This window comes from Erpetoichthys calabaricus, chromosome 5 (assembly GCF_900747795.2).
Source record: "Erpetoichthys calabaricus chromosome 5, fErpCal1.3, whole genome shotgun sequence".
NCBI classification, from domain to species: domain Eukaryota; kingdom Metazoa; phylum Chordata; class Cladistia; order Polypteriformes; family Polypteridae; genus Erpetoichthys; species Erpetoichthys calabaricus.
Genome location: NC_041398.2, coordinates 222871538 through 222896900, shown reverse-complemented (window position 1 = coordinate 222896900; position 25363 = coordinate 222871538). Strand labels below are relative to the sequence as shown.

At 38.5% G+C, this 25363-nt stretch overlaps 1 protein-coding gene across 1 annotated transcript in view; it reads right to left on the bottom strand.

Moving 5' to 3' along the window:
- cfap53 (cilia and flagella associated protein 53) overlaps positions 1-21324 on the bottom strand; it is a 41299-nt gene extending 19975 nt beyond the window's left edge. Inside the window, exons 1-3 of the mRNA XM_028802584.2 lie at positions 21069-21324; positions 16146-16375; positions 4524-4697 (exon numbers count right to left, since the gene is read on the bottom strand). Of these exons, the coding sequence (XP_028658417.1) occupies positions 4524-4697; positions 16146-16375; positions 21069-21140 (476 nt within the window). The 5' untranslated portion in view covers positions 21141-21324. The remainder of the gene's footprint in view (positions 1-4523; positions 4698-16145; positions 16376-21068) is intronic.
- Positions 21325-25363: the final 4039 nt, after the last annotated feature.

Sequence of the window (25363 nt, the reverse complement as noted above, 5' to 3'; positions counted from 1 at the left end):
TTCCCATAGATTGCTTAGATAGGGCTGCAAGAATTAGTCGATGTAATCGAAGATGTCGACTACAAAAAATCGTAGATTGGGATTTTTTATTGTTGACGCGTCATAAACAGAACCTTCAATAGATGCTCCAGTCACAAAGAACCACATTGGTTTTGGTAACTGCAATGCACTACATGAACGTCTAGGGGCAGTATCGTTTGTTAGAAGAACGTCTGAGGAGAAGAAGAATGTAGAGGAAAATAAACGTGGTTGCAATGGCGAGTCACATAGAGGAGGAAGAAGAAAATGGAAAAAAATTGAGACAGAAACTTTCTAAAGTGTGGGAGCACTTCACCGAAAAAGAAAAAAAAGTTGAATGCAGATTATGCAAAGCGGAGCTTTCTGTTCACAGCAGCACCACCGCGATGCATGAGCATCTGAAACACAAGCATCCTGGAGCTGTGATGCTACCGTCTCTTGAGAGGTAAGTTTTAGCAAGTAAAGTTAGTGTCACGTGTTAACGTTGATATTTGTACTATAATGTGTATATCAAGGTTTCGACAATGATAGTTAACCCTTAAACCGACACATACTTCGGGGTTAATGCACCCCTGGACGCCAAATACTTTTTAGCTGCACTTTTTCAATAAACGTCACAATTCACAAAGAAAATGTGAAATTTTAATGGAACATGTATTTTTTTCATGCAAAGAGCATCACAATCATTTTACACACTGCAAATGAACTGTAAAAACTATAAAAAAAACTACTGCAACAATCTATTACAGTGGAACCTCGAGATACGATCACCTCTGTATACGAGAAATTCAAAATACGAGGAAAGTATGAGCGAAAAATTCAGATCTAAATACGAGCATTGGCTCACGTAACGAGCCACGAGCCAGGCTGTGGGTATAGCTCGCGGCTTAGCGAGGGGGCGTGGTAGCTGTAGCGAGCCGCAGGGCGATCTGCGGTGTCTGCGTTTCTCACCTAAGTGCACAGGTGGGAAACTGCCCACATCCATGATTGTTCCTGTGGCTGATGGGCTGGGCAGGGTTGCCACCCGTCCTTTAAAATACGGAATCGTCCCGTATTTGAGTATGAAATTGCGCGTCCCGTTTTGAATCAATACGTATGCGTCCCTTATTTTTTTGTATTAAAAGTGGTAACCCTAGCAGCTGCCATGTCTTCCCCGCATATATAGAGAAGCGCGAGCCGGTTAAGGGGGAGAAGTAGTAAAAGAAAAGAGAGGAGAGGAGAGAGAACGGAGGTTGCAGGAGGAGGCAGGAATCCGCAGCAGTAGGAAGTCGGTGCGAGAGAGCGAGCGAGTACAGGCTCGCGTGTAGTTGAACAGGCGAGCCAAACAGCTGAAGCAGGACGGTGTAGAGAAGGTCAGCTGCATTAAGTGTCTCGGCTGTTGCAGAGCCCGCATGGGAGAAGCAGGTGAGACGCTAACAGAGAAGAAGCACCGGGGATTGTCATCTGTTTTTTTGAAGACTGCTTCCTGTTGACGTTTTAACCTCGTGTTAAAGGATTGTTATTCTTATGTACTTTAAACCTCCACTTCACAACTGTTTTAAGGATTATTTATTTAAAGATTTATTGAATGCTCTACTGCACTTTGGACACCTGTTTTGATTCTTTTAATAATCAGTTATATTATTTACCAGTGTTATTTATTAAAGGTAGACTACAGTATATATAATTTATCAGTGTTATTTGTTAGGAAAATTGATATTTATGTTAATATATTTGGGATGCGGAACGGATTAACTGGATTTCCATTATTTTCAATGGGGACGTTTGTTCTAGATACGAGAAATTCGCTATACAAGCTCAGTGCTGGAACGAATTAAACTCGTATCTAGAGGTTCCACTGTATTATATGTTCAAGGTGCAACTGAAGTCATTGGTGAAAAAAAAAATTCAGTAAATAGGGTGGAGTGGTAGCTCTGAGGCTAAGGATCTGTGCTGGTATCCAGAAGGTTGCTGGTTCGAATCCCCATCACTGCCAAAAGAGATCCTACTCTGCTGCGCCCCTGTAATTGCTCCAGGGGCGCTGTACAATGGCTGACTCTGCGCTCTGACCCCAAGGGGTATGCGAAAACTAACAAATTCCTAATACAAGAAATTGTATAAGGCAAAATAAATAACAAAAAAAAAAATTCAGTAAATCACAGATGAACTGGCTGCACGCAAACACACAGAGGTAAGCGCTGATGCTTGCAGGCTCGTTTAGTGCAGCGGTTGAATCCCAGAGACAGTGGGGCTGCAGTTCTGCTAGGGCAGTGGTTGTGAGCTGGCTGCTCAACGAATATATACCTTTGACTGATCACCTCCGGTGTGCTGGCAAATTGGTCTGTGAAGCAAATATAGCTGGTTGCAGGGTTCAATGAATATACATTGCCGAATACTGTATACTCAGCTCCGGCGTGCTGGCAAATTGCACTGAGAAACAACTTTAGCCGGTTCCGGCGGTTTAAGGGTTAAGTGAATATAATTTCAGTTATGTTTGCTAACGTGTTTGGAGCTATAGTAAACAAGTGAAGTAGCTGAGCCATCCTAGTTTTTTTTCTTCTTTTTTCATATAATATTTGAGTTCATATGAATTGTAAACCATCTCTAACTAACGTTAGGTAACTTGTGTTTTGGAGTATATCAGTAATTCGCTTGTTACATATTTTAGTCCATTATTTTTTTTTATTTTGGCATAATATAGTACATAATGTGATAAACTACAACACTTTTCCTTCAGAGTGTGATGATTAAAACATCTTTCTCTGTCTGCAAAATCACACGTGTATTCCTGCTACCTCTACTCCCTCTGAGTGTCTCTTCTCAGCAGCTGGGAACATTATCTCAAAGAAGAGAGCCAGCCTCACACCACAGCATGTCGAAATGCTCACGTTCCTGCACTGCAATCAGGAATATATGAACTGAATCTTTTATAAACTGTACATTATTGTTTTATTTTATTTGAATTGAAGCTTTATTTAAACTTTTGGACTTTAAGACACACCAGTGGCCATTTTTGGTTAAGTTAAATGCACTTTTTTTTTGTTTAAAGACTATGTGCACTTTAGTTTGTATTGTTTAATGTATTTATTTTACATTGAGACAGACAGACAGACAGACAGACAGACAGACAGACAGACAGATACTTGATTAATCCCAAGGGGAAATTCACACTAATATAAAACATCTGATTATTTTCAAATTCATTTGTTTCACTGGTTGTTATTTTAATTTGATTATTATTAATCGTGTTAATGTAGAGACATCAGGGTGACATTCACAGGTGGACAGACGTGAGCAGATGAGGTAAGACATGCACTGGAGCCCAGAACAGGATGTGCAACCACAGGTCGCAGGCATCAAAATAGTCAGGCATGAAATAATCATGACTATTCGAAAAAAAATTGAACGATTAGTCGACTACCAAAATAATTATTAATTGCAGCCCTAGATTGCTATCAAGGTGGGTCCCAGTTAAGACCTTGACCTTTACAGTTTTGTAAAACAATGGTTAGTGATGGGTATATATTGCTGAATGTGCTGCTTTTGGTCTTCAAGGAAGATGGCAGTAGGTTGCTGATGCATATTTTATTGTCACCTTTGCACAACAGCCTGGCCTTTTTTTAGCAAATGGGCCAATGAGGTTATAGGGGTGCCTGGCAATACAAAAAGTACAGCCACTGATACTTCTCCCTGGCTGGCACCAGAAGTACTTAAGGGCTGCTGGTTAAAAAGAGCCCCCCCCCCCCAATCCCCCCCCAGATAGACAACACTGGAGTTGGGAGAAAAGTAGCTGAGAGGAAGTCTAGCCAGGAAAGATTCAGAGGAAGGAGCAGGAGGAAAAAAGAGTGACGGGGAGTGCTGCTAGTGGTACAGAGAGGGTCACCATTGCTGTGCTTAGGGAGGTTCCAGATGGCTCTAGTCTTCGTTGTATTACCTATTTTACTTTGTAATGTTCTCCTATTGCATTAACTACTCCATATGTTAATTTTTATTAATAATAATGTATTTCTTTTTTTTTTTTTTTTTTTTTTTTCTTTCGTCTGCTTCTGGGTCTGCATTTTCAACTCAAAAGCTTGCCTTACACACTTTTGCCAACACATCTGACGTATGCTATTATGTTGTGTATAATGACACTTAAATCTTTAGAGTCTGTCAATTCTTTCTCTGAATTGAACACTTACACACAATCATTACATAGTTTAAAAAGCTTTAACTACTTCGTGAATGATATTATTTTATATAGTATGAAGCATATTATATCAGGTGATTTATTTACACAGCAAAGAAGTATACATTTCAAGCAGCAAGACAGAATTGCAACTTGGGAAGTCAATTACCGAGAAAGGATGGGAACAGTTAATAAAGTGCTGACTCAGTAGAAATGCTAACAGCTTGTGTGTTTAATGACTACTGAAAGCCAAGAAAGGACAGCATGAATTCACTGCAGCTGCAAGAAATGTCTCTGAATACATGATAAAGGAACTATTTACAAGACAATGTTCTGTATATTTCCACAGCCACTTTACCTGAACTGCTGTTCGAGCTTTTCTGATACAAGTTGTTGCCTTTCTTCCTCTCTCTTTTCCCTTAGAAATTTGGCCCTCTCTCTCATCTTTGCTTGCCGTTCTATTGTCGTCTCCTCTTTGCATTCCATTTCTGCAATGAAAAGTTTTTCCTCCTCTTCAAGCAGACTGCGTAATCTGTGAGGAGAAAGCAATACATTGTTATGCAAATGTGTCTTTCAAGAATACGACCATTAAAAAGCATTTGATAGAGTGCAAAGACAATTCATATCTTAATGACAATCATGATGAAAACACTGGCGATAAATGAAAATCAAGGTTCTAACCTATTTCAAAATATTTTTAAGTTTCATATTTATTTACGTATTATGTAACAAGTAAAACAGAATTCATAATCCACAGTCTTGGATGATGCATTAAAAAGATTTCAAGAGTTGTCCAACTCGTAAGGGGTTGACTGAGGCAGAAGAGACATCAGTACTGTGGAGTAGATGGTCTGTCAGGAAACACAGAATGATGAAAAAATCCACAGTGGCAGACGGAGAGTTTATCTGCATCCAAGTGAAATATGGCATAGATCATGTAACTACAGGGGAAGCCTAAAAACAGAATAATCTACAAATGCCCAAAATAAAAGAGGATGGAATTATGGTCCCCTAAGATGATAGTATTTCTCAAGGATGGAAGAAGACTCTCTAATCAATTAAGAAATGAAAAAACTGATAGGAAGTGTCTGCTATTCCTCAAGGTCAGCAGGGAGCAGGCAAGGCTATCCAGTGAGGAACCAACAAGCAGCCACTGTAGTCCTGTGTTTTCGAAGAACTCAGTGGTATCATTTCTCATAGCATTCCCCTCACCCAAGCCAGGCCTGGAAGTAACGTTGAACAAAAGAACATTGAAAACTGAGCACTCATAGAGAGAAAGAAAAAATGGTAGTTGAAAGGGGGATGTTTCCATGGTCCTGGGAAGGTGAAAGAAGTGGGGGCGCTACCCCGCCAGATAGGCAAGGTCAACCAGGGCAGGGCAGAAAAGGTTTGTTGCTTCATTTACTTGTGGTACCTTGTACTTCCATTATACACATCAAGACCTGTTTTCTTGAAGAACTTTAGACTCCATTGGCAAATGTGGAGAAACATCAAGAGGAGACCTACTGTTATAAAGGGTATAAGCAGCAATGGATAAAAAAAATCAGTATGGAATGGTCCATCTAGTACTTCCTTATAAATTACACTTTAGTGAGGAAATCTGTCTACATAGATTTTACAATACAATAAAACCAATTGTGCTATATAATAATGTACAATCAAGTGAATTAACTTATATAATATTTATTATATACAAAAATAGAGAGAGAGAGAAAAATTAACAGTGAATCGAATCAAATGACTAACTTCAATAATGTTTAGAATTACAACACATTGAGTCAAACAAGTGGAAAGAGTGTGCATGTGCGGCCTTGTGTGTACCCCCATGTATGTGTACATGAATCCACTTTAATAAAAGGGTAAGGTCTGTGTGTCTGCCTGTGTGTTCATGCAGTCACCTGGTCTCTGTTATTCCAAAAGATGGCACACTATAAACAGTTTTTAGCAATAAAATGCATTGTCTTTGTCATTCCAATTGATGGTGCATCACAAACATTAACACTGCTTTTATGAATCTCTTAACAAATGGCATTTAAAAGAGACATATGCATTGCGTGGAGCATCACAAACATTAACACCGAGTTCTACGTTGATTACTTAGATTTCAACCCATCTTAGACGGGTAGCACAGAGTGAGAGAGAGAAAAAGTGGTGGGGAGCTTGCACTGATACAGAGCATTGCCTCACCCACCAAATGATGAACCACCTCAGGATCCCAAATTAGGACCTGAGTGCAGCAGCTCATTTTTAAATCAATTATGTATCTCTAAAACAAAAAATCAATGGGACTGGTCAAATGACTAAATCGAGCATACAGAAACAAACCTAGTTAAACTGAACAATCACTATGGCAGTTATCATTGACATATGTCAAACTGTTTTTGAAGGATATAGGGATAAGTACTGGACCAAACTGTACCAAAAAAAAGGCCTTGAGCCTGTAACAAGGCAAACACATTGCAACTTGTTTAAAGAATATAGATCCAATTTTTTCAGACGTTATCGTTGCACATGGGTCTCATAATTCAGTGTGGATATTTTAGAAACCACTCGTTCCAAAAAGCCTTCTCTTTATTGGGAGGTAGTCATCCAGGAGCTCTACATAACACAAAAAACTACATCATTTTACTAAAAAAGCTGATTTTTTAAGTTGTTAAAATCAATGTGGATTTTTCAGATATGCAGACAGTGACACACACAGACACCATGCTAAAATCAGAACCTCAATTCAACAGCAAATTTTGACCCATCAACAAAGAGAATATTAGTATTACAACACAAAAGGTATAATATAAAATACACAATTCACCTAAGCTGTATTCTTTGGGTTGGGCTGCAGATTCCCCACGACTTTGCTCTGTATAAGCACAATTGGCTAGAATGGATGTATGCATATAAACAAATGTAAAAAATGGTAGCAATTCATATTTTATAAAAAATTATTTAACTAAAACTGCCTGCAATAACTATGGCCTCCATCTCTTTTATATCCACCCAGGAAAAGGACATTTTTTTTAACCTGTGTATTCTCCTCCTTGATCACATCAGATTGCACTGCAAGACAAGGTAGAGAAGAACTGAGAGAAGTGAGTAACTGTGGCTGATAAACCGAGAGACTGTGCATGAAAGCAATGTCAAGTGTGACAGACGAGGTAACAAATGAGAGTGCCACTCTCGCACTTTCAGGTTGGCTGATGTAGAGCTGAAAATCTCCCGGGAGATCTTGAAATCTTTATATGGTACTTTATGTCGTAACCAAGGTGTCAGCATGACAACAACCAAATAGTTATTATCAAACCAAATAGTTAATAATGACTTAATGAATTAAAATAAATTAGTTGTTTAAAACACATAGAACAGAATTAGGCAACAAACTATAACTGCAAAGTCCCTAATAAGGAATTACACTACATCACAATGGAGACAAAAAAACGTACGGAATTTGCATCTGAAGACTGTGAGCTCACAAAAATCACCAAAAATGGAAGAGAAAAGAATTGGCAAAAACATACATTATGGTGCACAGACAGGCATCTTGGCCAATATAACTGAAGTTTTCATACCCAGCCAGGAGGCCATAATGGAAGGACCAGGAAAATGGACTCACCAGGAGCAGGTCATTCCCTCACACACAGGGGTCAGTGTTCCTCTGGGCTAAACCCGTTTAGGACAGCTGCAGGGTTGCATGGGAAATGGAGTCTGGAAACACATCCCTGCTTGGGTTTTTGGGGACCACCAGAGGGTGCTGCTAGGGGAGGACTGCCCTGGTTCCCACACGACCCGGATGTACTGCAGACAACTTCAAAAGGAGGCCGGAAGCAGTTCTTTGGTCGACTTTAAAAGAAAGCCCGCTGCCACAGTTTATACAATCAGAGTTGGGAGGTGGTGGGCTACACTCTCGGAGGAGGGAGGAGGACTTGTGATCAGTGCTTTATTTTGTTGATATTTTATTTGAGGTTAAAGAGTGTTTGGGCATTATTGTGACTGAGGTTTGTGGCTCTCTGGTGCCCCAATAGTGGTTACATACACTTTTAATAAGGAAAAGGTCAGTCATAGTTCAACATAATTAATGGACAGACATTGCTGGACTCCATTTACATGAATCAGTTTCTACCCACTTTGTCTCCTACAGGTTAAAATAAATTTGTGTCTTTGTGTATTCATTATTAAATTAGTAATTTGTGACATATTTGTATCTCCCTGTTAACTTTTCACAGCAACCTGTGCCTGTACTCAGTGAAGAGCACTGTACAAAATTAAACTGAATTGAACTGCGTTAATGTGAGGGAATGGCCAGAGGAAGTAGAAACAACAAAAGAGTAATTAGTGTCAAAGCAAACAGGCCCTAAAATATAATCAGTTTTTAGTTACCTCTAACACTAAAATAATTAAAAGATTTCAAAAATTCACTTGATCAAATACATCAATACTGGATACAGTGCATCACCATCTTTAAATAACGTAATACCAAGGCATCATCTATATGCTACACCGATCCCTCTCTCACTTGGACAGAGGCAGTGGTGCTGTAAGAATTATGTTTCTAGACTTCTCTAGCGCCTTCAACACAATCCAACCTCTGCTCCTTAGAGACAAGCTGACAGAGATGGGATTAGATTCATACCTAGTGGCATGGATCGTGGACTATCTTAAAGACAGACCTCAGTATGTGCGTCTTGGGAACTGCACGTCTGACATTGTGGTCAGCAACACAGGAGCGCCACAGGGGACTGTATTTTCTCCGGTCCTGTTCAGCCTATATACATCGGACTTCCAATACAACTCGGAGTCCTGCCATGTGCAAAAGTTTGCTGATGACACTGCTATCGTGGGCTGCATCAGGAATGGGCTGGAGGAGGAGTATAGGGACCTAATCAATGACTTTGTTAAATGGTGCGACTCAAACCACCTACACCTGAACACCAGCAAAACCAAAGAGCTGGTGGTGGATTTTAGGAGGCCCAGACCCCTCATAGACCCAGTGATCATCAAAGGTGACTGTGTGCAGATGGTGCAGACCTATAAATATCTGGGAGTGCAGCTGGATGATAAATTAGACTGGACTGCCAATACTGATGCGCTGTGCAAGAAAGGACAGAGCCGGTTATACTACCTTAGAAGGCTGGCGTCCTTCAACATCTGCAATAAGATGCTGCAGATGTTCTATCAGACAGTTGTGGCGAGCGCCCTCTTCTACGCAGTGGTGTGCTGGGGAGGCAGCATTAAGAGGAAAGACGCCTCACGTCTGGACAAACTGGTGAGGAAGGCAAGCTATATTGTTGGCATGGAGCTGAACAGTTTAACATCTGTGGCAGAGCGAAGGGCGCTCAGCAGGCTCCTATCAATTATGGAGAATCCACTGCATCAACTTAATAGTATCATCTCCAGACAGAAGAGCTGCTTCAGCGACAGACTGCTGTCACTGTCCTGCTGCACTGACAGATTGAGGAGATCGTTCCTCCCCCAAACTATGCGACTCTTTAATTCCATCCGGGGGGGTAAACGTTAACATTTAACATTATACATAGTTACTGTCTGTTTTTCACCTGCATTATTATCATTCTTTAATTTAATATTATTTATTGTATCAGTATGCTGCTGCTGAAGAATGTGAATTTCCCATTGGGATTAATAAAGTATCTATCTATCTATCTATCTATCTATCTATCTATCTATCTATCTATCTATCTATCTATCTATCTATCTATCTATCTATCTATCTATCTATCTATCTATCAGAACAAAACCAATCATGTGGTAGTAACAGCTTGTAGCATCCGTCAACAATATGGTTGTAGCCATACAGAAAAAAGCACAAAAACACAGGGTCTGCAAAGAAAACGAACAACAAAATGCTGCCCTGGTTATGCCACAATGAAACAAGTAACACTTATATACAAAGTGCAACAATGAGTTAAAGGAATTCTAAAGATCTGATCAAATCAATGAACAGTGTAACACATAACTAAATCAAGAATAAAAAGAACCTTATTTTTCAGTTAAATTTCAGGTATCCATGTTGGTCCATTTTAACAGAACATTTTAACATGGTTTCTGAGAAAGATGAAAGTTCAACTAAAAACTCACGTTTCTGTGACTGTTAAGCAGAGTAACATGGAAGCTCAATAACCTGATATGCAGCGCACAGTTCTATAAAGTTTGGTTTGATTCATGGCTCTCTTGATGGTCCGTACCAACATTCCAAAGATGTGAAGGTTAGGTTAGGTTAATTGCAGTGAGTGTAGATGTGCATAAGAATCTTTGTGTTCAGAACATTAACTGATTTATTATTCCATTAATTTTCCAAATGTGCGTATTCCAAGATCCATCCATCCATCCATTTTCCAACCCGCTGAATCCGAACACAGGGTCACAGGGGTCTGCTGGAGCCAATCCCAGCTATCACAGGGCACAAGGCAGGAACCAATCTCGGGCAGGGCGCCAACCCACCGCAGGACACACACACACACAGCACACACTAGGGACAATTTAGAATTGCCAATCCACCTAACCTGCATGTCTTTGGACTGTGGGAGGAAACCGGAGCACCTGGAGGAAACCCACGCAGACAAGGGGAGAACATGCAAACTTCACACAGGGAGGACCCAGGAAGCGAACCCAGGTCTCCTTACTGCAAGGCAGCAGCACTACCACTGCGCCACTGTGCCACCCCATATTCCAAGATAAAAAGCACAAGTCCTCACCAGTACTGTCAATCTGAAAAATTCTCCGAAGCGTTTTTCACAACGAATCTGCACGTTTGCCAGTTACCTTGTTCTCCAAAATTCTCCATGAAAATTCACAGTGCGGTCGACTTAGGCAAATTTTTTTTCCCCAGTGCCCCATGATGCTTTGCAAGGGCAGCATGACATCATAAAGGTGTAACAGCCAGTATTTTTATGGGGAATGTCACTACCTGATCTGCACTAACTGCTTGATTTGCAATGGGTACTTGAGAACTTTCACGTATAGATACTGCAAGATTTCTCCACCTCACACTTTACAGCATTGCCGGATTTGCTTTGTGTATATGGGAATAATTTATGATATATACATACACGCATTTTTGATGTCATGTTTGCACCCTTTATACGTTAAAAAAAAAAACTTGACTTAAGGTTTTAGTTTAAGGCATAGCCCGGTCTGAATGGTGTTGGATACACAACTCACAGAATTTTCATTGAAGGGTACATTAGCTGACCATGATTATTAAGAAAATACTTAGCTGATCTGCAGTGATTCATTGTACTGTTTGTCTTTACTGCTAGATTAAGGATGATATGCTCCTCGCTATGTAGCATTGATCAGTTAGTGATGGGTTGGGCTGCCCCTACAGCTAAAGTATGCGCCACTGATCCCTTGCATAACAGGCTCTGTGAGTTGAAGTTAGTCATGGTCGTAGGAGCTCAGGAGACACACAGAGACATAATTGTACCATTATATTTAATGCAAAACAAGCTTCATTTCTTCCCTATTGACTTCAATACATTTCGACGAGCATGCTGAAATTCCCAAACCTTTTCACACTGAAACAAACTCGAGGCAAAGCGAACTTCAGCAACGTTCGTTCATTACTACTCATCCTCAAAATGTTAAATGTTAAGGTAAAGGACATTTTCCGATTCACTTATCCTGTTTCAAGTCTACTAATAAAAGAGTGAAAGAGTAATTGATGTCATTTAAAGTGGCCATATTGACAAGAAACACAAATGGTATTATAAACACTCAAAGTTATACACGATAAAAAATGAAGCCACACTTCTAAATTAAAAATAAATAAAGAATAAACATAGAATTATTTTTGCCACTGTGTGTGGAGAAGTGGCAAAGTAATTAGTGTTGCTGTTGCCTCCCAGGTCCAGGCAGAGACTTAGGACTGACTCTTGGTCACTATCCCTCATAGTTTACACAAAATCCCTATGGTCTATATGGTTTACCTCCCGAGTGCAAGTTAAGCGAATTGGCAACTGAAAAACTGGATTTGTATACGTGAGTGTGAGTGTGTAGGTCTCGAGAGAAGACTGCTTTCCTCTCCAGGGTTTGCTCCTGCAATGTGCTGCTTTTACAGCAGGCCCCAACTCTCCATGAACCTGTACTGGAGAAAGTTAGTTGAGAAAATGGATTGGTGCAGATTATCATTCAGGTGGCATGGTGGTGCAGTGGTTAGTGATCCTGCCTCATAGCTCCTGGTGACTGACTGGACTGTAATCCTGGCACCGTCACTGCCTGTGTTGGAATCTGCACGTTGTCCTCGTATTGGTGTGGGGCATTTCTCTCGGTATTCTGGATTCTCTCCCATTTCCAAAGACCTGCGAGTTAAGTTAACTGCTGAGCCTAAATTGGCCCCGTATGAGTGAGTGTGTCCTGTCCAGGGGTGATTCCTTCCTTGTACCGGATACGGTTGTGATGGGCTCCAGCTCCCCTCGACCCTGAAATTGGATTAAGTGAGATCAAGAAATGGATGGATTGATGTTGACAATTGTGTTTCAAACTGATTTCGCTAAAGATACTTTTATAAAGAAAGAGCAGAAGAGAATTTAATGCAAACTCTTAAACAGCATTGTTGACAAAATAATTAAAAATTGTAATGCCAGAATATTAATGTAAATACAAACAAGCAAGGTATTTCCTTATGGTAACACTGTCATTTCTTAATGTCTTTGGACATTTTCCCCGTTTACGGTACACATTGTCTTTCCACTGTCCCCTAGTCTTTTGATGGGCACTACACTGTTAAGACTATAAGACCACACCCTTATCATCTAATCTTATTTTGCTTAATCAGTTTATCCGTCTTATTTAGATTCCAGGGTAACTGAACATAAATCAGCAGAGGTTACTGATCTTGCAGTAGAATAGCAGAATGTCATTCATAATAAAAACACAACAGAATTGTACATCCATCCATTATCCAACCCCTCTATATCCTAACACAGGGTCACGGGGGTCTGCTGGAGCCAATCCCAGCCAACACAGAGTGCAAGGCAGGAACAAATCCCGGGCAGGGCACACCCACACACCAAGCACACACTAGGGACAATTTAGGATCACCAATGCACCTAACCTTCATGTCTTTGGACTGTGGGAGGAAACCAGAGCACCTGGAGGAAACCCATACAGACATGGGGAGAACATGCAAACTCCATGCAGGGAGGACCCAGGAAGCGAACCCGGGTCTCCTAACTGCGAGGCAGCAGTGTTACCACTGCACCACTCCAGAATTGTACAGTAAAAAGAAAACTCCATTTATCTATCTATTCACTGAAAAGCTATGAAAGTTTATAACAGCACAATAACCAATTTTAATGTATCTATCTAATGTAATGTAGCAAGAGAAAAAAATACAACACTGATAAAATCCAAAGTGTTTTGAAATCTTAGTTCTATCATTATTTACTCCCATCACCCTGGAGGCAGTTAAAAAGAAAGTGTAGTAATACCCACAAAGAATTCAAAACCTGAATAGTGAAAACCTAATATGAAATCCTAATAGTCATTTCTTTTTAAGTGTAAAATAACAACTGTTTATGTTTACTACAAACTTGCTGTTAATAACAATTCTGCAGCTCAGTTATTGTATTGCCTCAATTATATTTTTTGTGTATGCAGCATATTGATATTAACTATTCTAATATGGTACATTATCTTGTGTATAAACGTCTACGCGTGAAAGTATGTATATCTGTCCAGCCCGGAAGTGAGAGGTGCAGTAGGGGTAAGGGATCCACTCCGCGGTGGAAAGAAAGTCACTAGCTTAGCCGCTAATACAGAAGCAAGGCGAGCATATCGGCAAAATAATACTTTTCCTCCCACTGGTAATACAGAAGTGAGAGGAGCATGTTGGCAAAACGAAACCTCCGAAGAAAGACAAAGTCGCTTAGCTGCTAATACACAAATGATGTAAGCACATCAGCAAAACAAAACCTCCAAGGAGAGAGATGCCCAGAGTAGTTCCTATCAATTACCTGACATCTCTACATTTCATTTTTTTTTCTGACAATTTCAATAGTTTCTTGGACCCCAGGCTTTTTACAGCACTGGCTTACACAGCTACTATATTTATAATATATCATTTGCTGTTATTGCTACTTTAAAAGAACATTCCATCCAAAAATTATATTTTTTATAAGTTACTTACACCAGTGGTTCCCAAGTTCAGACCTGGAGTACTGCTGTGGCTGCAGGTTTATATCCCAACCAACAACTTTTAATCGGTCTCTTAATTTAATTAAACAAGCTGTTTATTTCCCAGTCTCTGTATTTATAATAAAAGACAAAACTGAATTTCTAATTTTTTATTAATAAACATTTCTCCATATTACATGCCGATACTTTATAATATTTTTATCTTTATTATTAAAATCGTCCATCCATCCATTTTCCAACCCGCTGAATCCGAACACAGGGTCACGGGGGTCTGCTGGAGCCAATCCCAGCCAATACAGGGCACAAGGCAGGAAACAATCCTGGGCAGGGTGCCAATCCACCGCAGGACACACACAAACACACCCACACACCAAGCACACACTAGGGCCAATTTAGAATCGCCAATCCACCTAACCTGCATGTCTTTGTCAACATTTTTATCATGATTTTCATTCCAATTTTCTAGATGTCCTGATCATTACTGACAAATGAGCACAATAGGGGGTTCTGATAATCAAGTAGCTGCAGCCTTTCACCATTTCGTGTTGTCTGTCCTGGGATCTATTTTATTCACCTTTAATAGTTGTCATTATTTGAATACAATTAAGGAAGCCAAAAACATGGATTTAAGGGGATGACCAGAAGTGCCATGGCAAAAATTCTGATGTTCCTAAATGTATATAAATGAATCTAACATACTGTGCTGTTCAGAAGAGAGGAAAAACAAAAGACTAGCTACTTAAACATTGACATCAATTCAAGGTGAAAGGGCGGGACGAAAACCTGCAGCCACAGTGGTCCTTCAGGACTGGGTACTTGGGAACAACTGACTTACACCCATATTGTTTGTAGTGGTGGCCAGGAAAAAATTCTAATTCCACTACAACCCTCATTCATTGGCCAAAAGGACTGTCTTCAATTCAGAAAGCCTTTCCCATGAAGCTTTGGTTTCTAAATTATGATTTACACTGTTCATTCCAGAAGTATCTATTTAATAATATTTTACCAAAAAAAGTGTACATTTTGCATATTTTGAGAGAACAACTGGATAACTGACATATATATTATGCATTATTAGTAACGTTGAGATTTATCTTCTTTTTTTCATGGCGGTTTTTCCATATAGTTTGCCATTTTTCTGAGTTTGTCACTATTTCTATCAGAAACTTAAATCACACTTAATATAAAAATTTTTCTCAACCACTAGCACAAACTACGTGGAGTAGGTAACATAAAAAAATAAATAATTTTCGGAGTATTCCTTTAATAAGCTATGTCTTGTACATTATGCCAATTTAGTTCTGCAAATGGTATTGCCACTACATGTTTAAAGCTTCTGCACCGTCAGGAATTAAAATGAATACATTCCACTCTTCTGAAAAGTATAGTGACCATAAAGTGAAATGACTTAAATTTTAATTTTTGAACAATACAGCTTTGATTATTTTGATTAGGAGGAGATTTTCTTTATTGGCTTTAAAACAATATTAAATTCTCAAAGGATATTACAATAATCTGTTCACTGGGACTAACTTAGTGTGTTTCACTTGTTTACAATACTCCTGATTAAGAGTACAGTCTATTCAACCAGTTAACAACAGCAAAGGAGCTCAGAAAGAATGAAAACTAAGGGCAGCTCAACATAGCATAGGATCGCTGTAATTTACCTACCACATTCTATATTGCCATTTTTATTAACAACATAAATAAACAGCAACCGTGGTGCTCACATTTTTAACAATCACGTCTAAAAAAACTCCATACAAACAAAAATAAACTCAGTGAAGATAATAAAGAGTTCATTACTGAACTCACCTAGCTGTTTTTGACTAACCTTAACCTCCTGTCTTCAATTCCTGAATGGTATAGGTGTAGACCTTCATTCACCCTTCTCTGGACTGCACCATGTGTAATCCGCTTCTGTGACAGCTGTTCCCACTTGTTTTTGACATCCCAAGTATCTTGGTATTGTACAAAAGCCAACATATCCTTTCTGGCATCTTCCTGGCGTCTTCTATCCAAAATAAGGAAATAAGGAGGCCTTGAAGAAGTAGGTTTAGCCCGCTTAAAAAAGAAAAAAAAAAAGAACTAAACCCAATGTTCCACAGATACAGTCAAATATAATAATACATAATAGCAAAAAATGCAAATTGCTTTTTAGAGAAAACAGCCTCCCAAGTGCTTTGCTGCTGCACCACCAGAACAATTATGCATACTTAGCAGGTGAAGCTCTTCCCCTGGTGAATGAGGACATGAAGTCTCAGTCTAACTTTGTTTTACACAGTTCATCTCATTGGTCACTGGGGAAAGACATTCACAATTTAAAGGAGTGATTTGAAATTTAACAACTAAAAATGATCTAATGAATGTATACAAGTATTCAGTTTTTTTCTGTATAATACAGTATAAGAATACTAGACGTGGAACATTTAGAATACTGGTTTGATAGTTGTCAAGACACTAGGACTTTGTATACCCAAACCATTTGTGTTTATTACTCAGTGAACATACAGGTTCCAAATCTTTCACCCCAATAGTGTATCTAATCTACAGTATTCTGATATAGTACAGTGTCTGTGAGTGTGTGTATTATTAACACACACAACTCAAATATTATCACACACCTGACAATATAAGGCAACTATCAGCAATATCTTATTGGCTAAGTATATAATTAAAGTGTGGTATGTGCACAGGATAATGTAAAAGCTACAGTATAATCATGAATATTTCATCTAGAACTATGCCACAATAAGACTTAATAACTGGCCTGTCATACTTGACAATACGAACTGACACCTTAGATAATGATGTTTCCTGTTCAAAAAAGTTTAAAACGGTACAACCATATCATCCAGTCAAGATTTAGTGTCTTTGTGTTTCTTCTATGGACTGCACAACAGTTTAACTTATTTAATTTGGAGTTCACTTAAAATCTATTCACCTGCCCCTTGTTAGAACCAGCTTAATCTATTTCTGAGTCATGGAGAGCAGAATCCTATATTAGCCATAAAGGGCAGAAGGCAGGATGCAACTAACTGAGCATCAGTCTATTTAACTCTTTTAGGGCAAATGTCCACTTTTGATTAGACAGGAGGGGTCGACAGCGGGAATCAATTAGAAATGGTGACAAAACCAGCCATTACGTTGTTGGTTGACTGTCTTTGCTTGAAGAAAAGTGAGCTGTGTTGGTCTGACTGAGATTCCCTGTGGTGTGAGTAGTGAAGGGTATCGACATTTGACGAGAGATTGGAGCGAAAATACTCCATGGACACCATTTTACATATTATCACTGAATTAAACCCTGACTGGTTGAGCTCTCATTTTGATGCAAGTGACCTGGAGATCGAAATACAAAAAATGAAAGTGAGGTATCTGTGTCAGCTGATCGTGGTGCTGAACACGTTCATGTAGCTGATGCATCTATCTGTGGCAATGTTCACCTGGGTGGACCGTCACTTACAATGACAGGAGATACAAACCAGCTTGCATCACAGTGTCACCTTGACTGACGTTGCCAATGGTGCCCCCGCCTCCCAAACAGAACATGGCAGCCAGACTGCTGCACAACCCTGCTAGCTGTCATGCCGGCTGTGAGTGGCTTGAGCCACAAGAGACTGCAAACTGGTGGCCACAGCACACAGCAACAGACATTTTATGTTGATTTACATGTCAAACTATAGCTTTGTGTGCTTTTCAAAAAACTGCATTTTTTGGAAAAAAAAAAAATTCAGCTCTCAAAGAGTTAAAAAAAAACTTATTTGAGGTGGGCCAAGTTTTGATTTGTCAGGCAGCCTAACCTGTTTGTCTCTGGGATGTGGAAGGAATATCAGAGAAAAACCAATGCAGACACAGTGTGAATATGCAGACCCATCCTGGGCCACGGTTTAAACACGGGAATCTAGAGTGGTGAAGAAACAGCACTAACAACTGTGTTATCATGTGGTTTGTACATCTTAACAAAAACTCTAAAAGAATTTACACTTAAACAGCTTTTGCATGTGTGACCTTGTGATTGATAGATAGATAGATAGATAGATAGATAGATAGATAGATAGATAGATAGATAGATAGATAGATAGATAGATAGATAGATAGATAGATAGATAGATAGATAGATAGATAGATAGATAGATAGATAGATAGATACTTTATTAATCCCAAGGGGAAATTCACATACTCCAGCAGCAGCAATCTGATAAAGAAAATATTAAATTAAAGAGTGATAACATTGCAGGTATAACAGACGGACAATAACTTTGAATAATGCTAACATTTACCTCCCCAGGTGGAATTGAAGAGTTGCATAGTGTGGGGGAGGAACGATCTCCTCAGTCTGTCAGTGGAGCAGGAAAGTGACAGCAGTATTCTGTCTCTTCTATTCTATTGTGCTCTTGCAGTATGGCGATTTTTATAGTAACAACAGGCAGTCATCTTGCTTACTTTTTACATAGTTTAAACACATCTTTATCACAAAGTTGCTTAGAAAGAAAAAGTTCAGCTACTACAAATATTCCTTAATGCTCATCCCTCATTGTCCAGAAAATATCTATTACTCATTCTCTCCAATTTTTTACTGAACAGTTAACATGGGTTCAGATGGGGGATGTCATATTTGACTAATATGCAATAAATGGCTAATTGACTAATATACAGTACATTCAAACAGGTGCATACGATAAGCAATAAAGCTGAAAGACGTGGGACTTTAGGACGCAATGTGCAGAAGGATGCAAAATTGTTTAAACTACAGGAACTCATAGGGTTATGGTGCAAGGAACCTTAAATGATGCAAAAGTGCTGTCTCTCAGGGGTCAGTGCTGGGGCCACTGCCACTTTTAACATACAGTACATAAGTGATCTAGATAGATAGATAGATAGATAGATAGATAGATAGATAGATAGATAGATAGATAGATAGATAGATAGATAGATAGATAGATAGATATTAAATAGGAATATAAGCAACAAACTTATATAAACAAATTGGGATGGCAGACAGTCTAGAATCTGAAGAATCAATGCAGATAGGCTTGGACAGATTTGTGGGTGATTAAATTTAATTCAAATAAATATAAGGTATTACATGTATTACACTGCACAATGGATGGTCTGGAACTTGAAAATACCAAAATGAGAAGAATCTGGGAGATGTACTGAACTCATCACTACCTACATCAGACAATATAAATAGAAGCCATTACAACGACTAACAATGTTAGGTTATATAGCACTGTGTGTAGAGTACAAGCCAAAAGAGGTTATGCTTAAGCTTTTTAATGCACAGCTGAGGCCTCACTTGCAGTGTTGTGCGTAGTTTTGATATCTATGCTACAAAAAAGACATAAAAGCACTAGAAAAAATCTAGAGCTGAGCAACTAGGATGATTCCAAGACTGCAGGGGATAAGTTATGAGGAAAGTTTAAGCAAAAAGGGAATATGCGGTGCCATGATTGAGGCTTTTAATAAAAATTCTGAACAGAATTAGTAGAGCAGATCTAGCCATTACGTTTAATTAATTCAACAAGAACACGGGGGCACAGTTGTAAACTTGTGAAGGGTAAATTTTGCACAAATGTTTTACGTTTTTACTCGCACAGAGAAACACAGACACATGGAATAAGTTTCCAGGTGCGGTAGACTCGTCATCAAGTCCTTCCGTGAGAATATTAAATACAAAGAGGACTATTTCATTTTTGTTAGGTAGAATGCCCAGAGGGGACTGGGTGGTCTCATGGCCTGAAACCCCTGCAGATTTTATTTTTTTCTCCAGCCCTCTGGAGTTTTTTTTTTTGTTTTTTCTGTCCTCCCTGGCCATTGGACCTTACTCTTATTCTATGTTAACTAATGTTGTCTTATTTTAATTTCTTACTTTGTCTTTTATTTTTCTTTTGTTCATTATTTAAAGCACTTTGAGCTTCTTTTTTGTATGAAAATGTGCTATATAAATAAACGTTGTTGTAAACATGTAGGAAATTAGTTGGATAGGACAGGCGTACTCTGTTGAGATGAATGGCCTGTTCTGCTCAAAAACGTGAAAGTGAACTTGTAATGGCATTAACATTACCGAAGCATAATCTCTGCCGACGTGCACACAACATAGTATGGGTATAATATATAGTTAGTAATATCCAATTTGGCGTTTTATATATGCTTTGTATATATATACCCTGTCCATTTGAGTGCAGCGGCATAATTACTACTTTAACTTCTCTGATGTATGCTGTGTTTTTTCACCCACATTGACAGCGAGGTAATTAATCTGAATAACTGAGTTTCCTGAGGTATGTCTAAAAATTGTATTCACTTCAGTCTTCAAATATTTGCTAATTTGTAGAAGTCTATGTGTGATGATTTTACTGACTACATGGCATCTGCCAATCGAATTGTTTGCTGCTTCCTTGTGATTCGCGAATTCTTGCATTTGTTTGCCCGGCTAACCCCCACCCCGCCGAAACTTCAACCTCATTTGCACCAATTGCCCCAAGTCGGCAGTGGGGCGAAGGAAGTGCCATCCATAATTACTCGTCAACATATGCTGAAACACAACAAAATATTCTAAAACCGGCTAATTCCAAATACTGCGAATTATGCAACCACCTGCAGTTAAGCGACAGGGTTTATTCGACACCGCTGACTAGCTTGGCGACTTTTAAGTACAAAACATTACATAGTTTGTTATATTTCAAATATATACTGCAAAATTATAAATCTGTTAAATTGTTCCATTGAAATAGTAAACTGCTATAATACTCACCACAGCCACAGAATGCGGAGTGGGACCGGTGAATTCCCGACAACGCTGTCTGGTCCTCTCACTCAAAAGCATTTTTTAAATTTTATTTATTTAGTCAGATATTTACAATTTGGAACAAGAAAGTGTGTTTCCCTACGAACCCCCAAGAAAGAGTAGCGAAAAGTTTTAAATAATAAACCAAACTAAACTTTAAAAAACCTACTCCCCTTTACCTACACGGCTGGGGATTTGAATAAGCAGGGGTTCGGTGGCGCTAGCAACAAAAAAGCAACAGTAAAACCACGCCCACTTATCTTGGCCTCGCCCTCTGCACAATATAATAAAAGTCTCCAAAAGCAGGAAGACGAGAAGGCTGCTTACCTTTAAATGGTCTTCATAGCAGTCAGCAGAGCAAATGAGCACAATATATTTCATTATATGCACTGCGGATTTAGAGATAAACCTTAAACATGTACTAATGTTTTAATTAGTATATTTTAAAAACTAGTTTTATCACGTAAAATAGCATCTGCTAAAATTGCATTATGACTTGAATAAACATTTGTCTCCCAAGTTCTACTTTCCATGTGAACATGGTTGTTTATTCATTTTTTTTGTTTTGCTTTCATTCGTCCTTTTTATAAAATCCCCTTTTCCAATACAGATAACAAGACGAGATGGAGAATATCCAGACAGCAATGAGCGAAATTCAGCAACTAGTCCTGCATGGCAGTATACGTCTTACACAGCATTATAGGCCCCTTGGCAAAGTAGTGCACTGGGGCTCCTGTTTTAATAGCAAAACAGAAACATACATAGGCATCAGAAACATCGGTAACCTCTGTTCGTGGTACCCTATGCTCCAATGGCCAGCCAGCGGCCATTGTGCCCATACGTTAAGACGGCCCTGATAATATATACAGTACACTCTAAAACATAAATGTGCCAAAGTGGTTTATAAGAGCAATGCAGAAAGGGAAGTATTTGGGGTCCCAAAAAAGTTCCAGTAAGACTCCCCATTTATTTAGATTCATAGGAGGTTCCATAAATAGCCATGAATAAATGATAACAGATATGTGAAATAGCAGTGGGTTCCTGATTTTAAAATGTTGCACCTTAGAATATTGAGATATTCTACACGGAAAGGTTCCCTTCTCATATACTATCTCAAACATTCCACACAAAATGAGTTTTAGAACTTTGTCCGTGAAATTTGTATTTTCATTTTCATGGTTTGTACAACCCTCTGGGCCTGTTATTTATGCATTGGTAGTATTGCGGAATGAATGCAATTTGTGTTTTAAACACGAGAGTAAAAAAAAGAGCAATTTCTATTATGTTGACTTTGTGTTTTTTAACAGTATATAACATAATCGAATTGTACTACATGTTTCAAGGAAATGTGGTCGCCATGTGAATCTATATGAAATAAACTCACTACGCTGACAAGTTATATGAGTGATTATGCCCCAACAGTATGAGTTGCCATGCCATCATTCAAATTTTCAGCATAACAAGGCAATGTGCACAGTAAAGGTTGATTATTGAAAACCAGATTGAAGACTCCGTTCTTTTCCAATTCTGTGTCGATCGCTTTTTTTCATTGTCGAAATTAGTACAAGAATTGCATCAACTTAAACGGACACTTTTGCAAAACAAAAATCGCGTTTGGATTGGCTGGAAAGACTTCCAAAAAACTATTGTTAGTTGGCAGTTTTCCATCTAGAAGGGTGGCAGAGGATGTTTTTATCAGTGACCAACAAGGAAAGACAGGGTACAGTCTCCCAGCTAGGAAATGTTTTTATTTAGCGCATGTGCAGTGTATCAGAAACGTAAATCGATAATCAAGAAGAGTTATACCATTCGTTTTTATACATGCAAAAAATAAATAACAATACAGAAATCGTACATACGTAAGTGAAGGGCAAGGTAGCGGAGATGCTTCTTGTATGCAGCAGCCTGTCCTCGACTCGGGCTGGAGTTCGCTGGTTCTCCCCGTGTTTACAATTTTCCACCCACATTGCCAAAGACGAGTGTAGGTTGGGTTAACAGGCATTTTATTTGGCATTAGCTGTGCGTGCGTGAGTGGGCTCTGCGATAAATTGTTGCACTGTCCATGGCAGTTGTGTGCTCTGCGCCCAATAAGCTGAGTAGTAATTTAAATAAACGGATGAATAACACGAATTTATTACATTTAAGTAAAATTGTATAGCTGTATAATTTCTGAGCATAATAATTTACAAGTTTGTATTTTGGCATTATAGATGATACGAGGCTGCACGACGACATTTTTATTAAAAACATTGCATTCCATTAGCATTTTCAAAAACACAACTACTTTAGTTGATTGGGAGTGCAGCATTTCTTTACCTTTCAAGCCCTAATCTCTTGCAGTTTTACTACTGTAATTGGCTACAATTTAAAATTATTCCAGCTTGAATTGGATTAAGTGGGTTTAAGTGAGATATGTTGCTTACATTAATTAAATGATGAATTGATTGATTGAGTGATTCATTCTCCAAGCTCATTACATATTAATTTAAAGATGTAAAGCGCCATATCCGTTAAGCTTTGGGTTTAACTGCTTATCCAATGGCGGTCTTTTATTTCAAATCTTTTATAAAGAAAGATGGCCGTGCAACTGTCCTACAATTAAATTTATGTCTGAAATTAATGTCTTTTCGACTTCTTGCCCTGTTCAAGTCTCTCGGTGTTCATTTTGATGCTATTAATCTCTAACAACTGGAAGACGGATGGATGGATTTACAGTATCTTTGTAACTTCAGTTTTTTTATATCTTTTTAGATTTTTATATATTTAAATTTGTTCAAGGACATAATTTATTCTTATTTAAAACTAACATTTATTGACATTCTGTGTTCTCATGTCGGCTTATGTTTACGAACGATGCTGATAATTTGTCTTTTTAAATTTCTTAACAATTTTAAGATTTAAAATTTTTCGCTAATACCCATTTGAATTGTTATAACGTATTCGAGCCACTTATACCCTTGGTATTTATATTTGTGTGGATTTCGTTTCTTGTGTCCTTGTTTATAAATTACACTTTAAAGAGTAACAACAGACAGTTGAAAGTCGTTTTCGTTTTTTTATATGGGGAACCGTAAGGTCTTTTATTTTGAAACATGATTGTGACATAGGAACAGGAAGCCCTTCTACAATTTTGCATCTTGTTGCTAGATACTGGACTTTTGTGTACGGAAACGAGTACCCCGTTTCCATAACAACCGGAAGGTACCCAGACCAAACGAATAGTCTAAGCGTCTGATTCAGTTCTTTGATTGGTGTAAATGACTTTTATGAGGCGTGTTCTCCTACTCATGCGCAATATTATTGGCCAGAATCCTTGTCAATAGTTCTTGAATACACACGCTTGTTCAAACATTGCGTCGTGAAACTGAAAACGTTTTAGATAAAATTCAAAGTGGCACCGAACTTTATTTTTAATATTGGGGATACTTCTAAAATTTACACATCGTTTCTGCATGTGAATATTAAGGTTACCACAGTATCGTACAAGATAGATAGATACCAGAGTATGTTCTTAAAGGAAAGAGGCAAGGGAAGCATTATATTGTAATGATCACATCTTTTCGCAGTATTCATGAACAACGTGAGGTGTCATTTTTCCATATTGGTGTTGTAGAAACTGCAGTATTTCTGGGAATTGCAATATTTTTATGTCATACATTGCAGATGCTTTTTCACTATAGCAGATACCACTGCTGCAATGCGTTTATCAATATATTGTTTTTATGCTTCTTTATAGTGTAATGATGAAATTCTGTAGGTTATAATAAGAAAGAAAGAACTTTATTTGTCTCCAGGAGGAAATTTCACATTTCACAAAAACGTAAGTTAATGAAATTACTAGAACACACCTCAGAGATTTACAGACCTTAAACAACTTCAGATTTCAAATAAACATTCATCAAATAAATTAAATATACTATATAATTTTCTAAACCCGCTTAATCCTGAGCAGAGTTGCTGGAGTTTGGTGGAATTACATACCTTACAGGAGCCCAGAGGATGATCAGCAGGCGCATATGCATGACAGCAGTTTTTAAAAGTCCCTTTTCCTTTCTTCACGTGTAAAAATGCCTCATTGTCTTTTGTAGCATTCTTTCTTGATCCATTTTTTCATTTGAAAATCACTGATTTATTTTAATATTGGAACTGTAAAAACCTTATTTTAACACAATTCATATGTGTGCCTATCCAGTGCCTATAAAAAGTTCTCACCCCCTTGGAAGTTTTCACATTTTGTTATTATACAACAATAAGTCACAGAT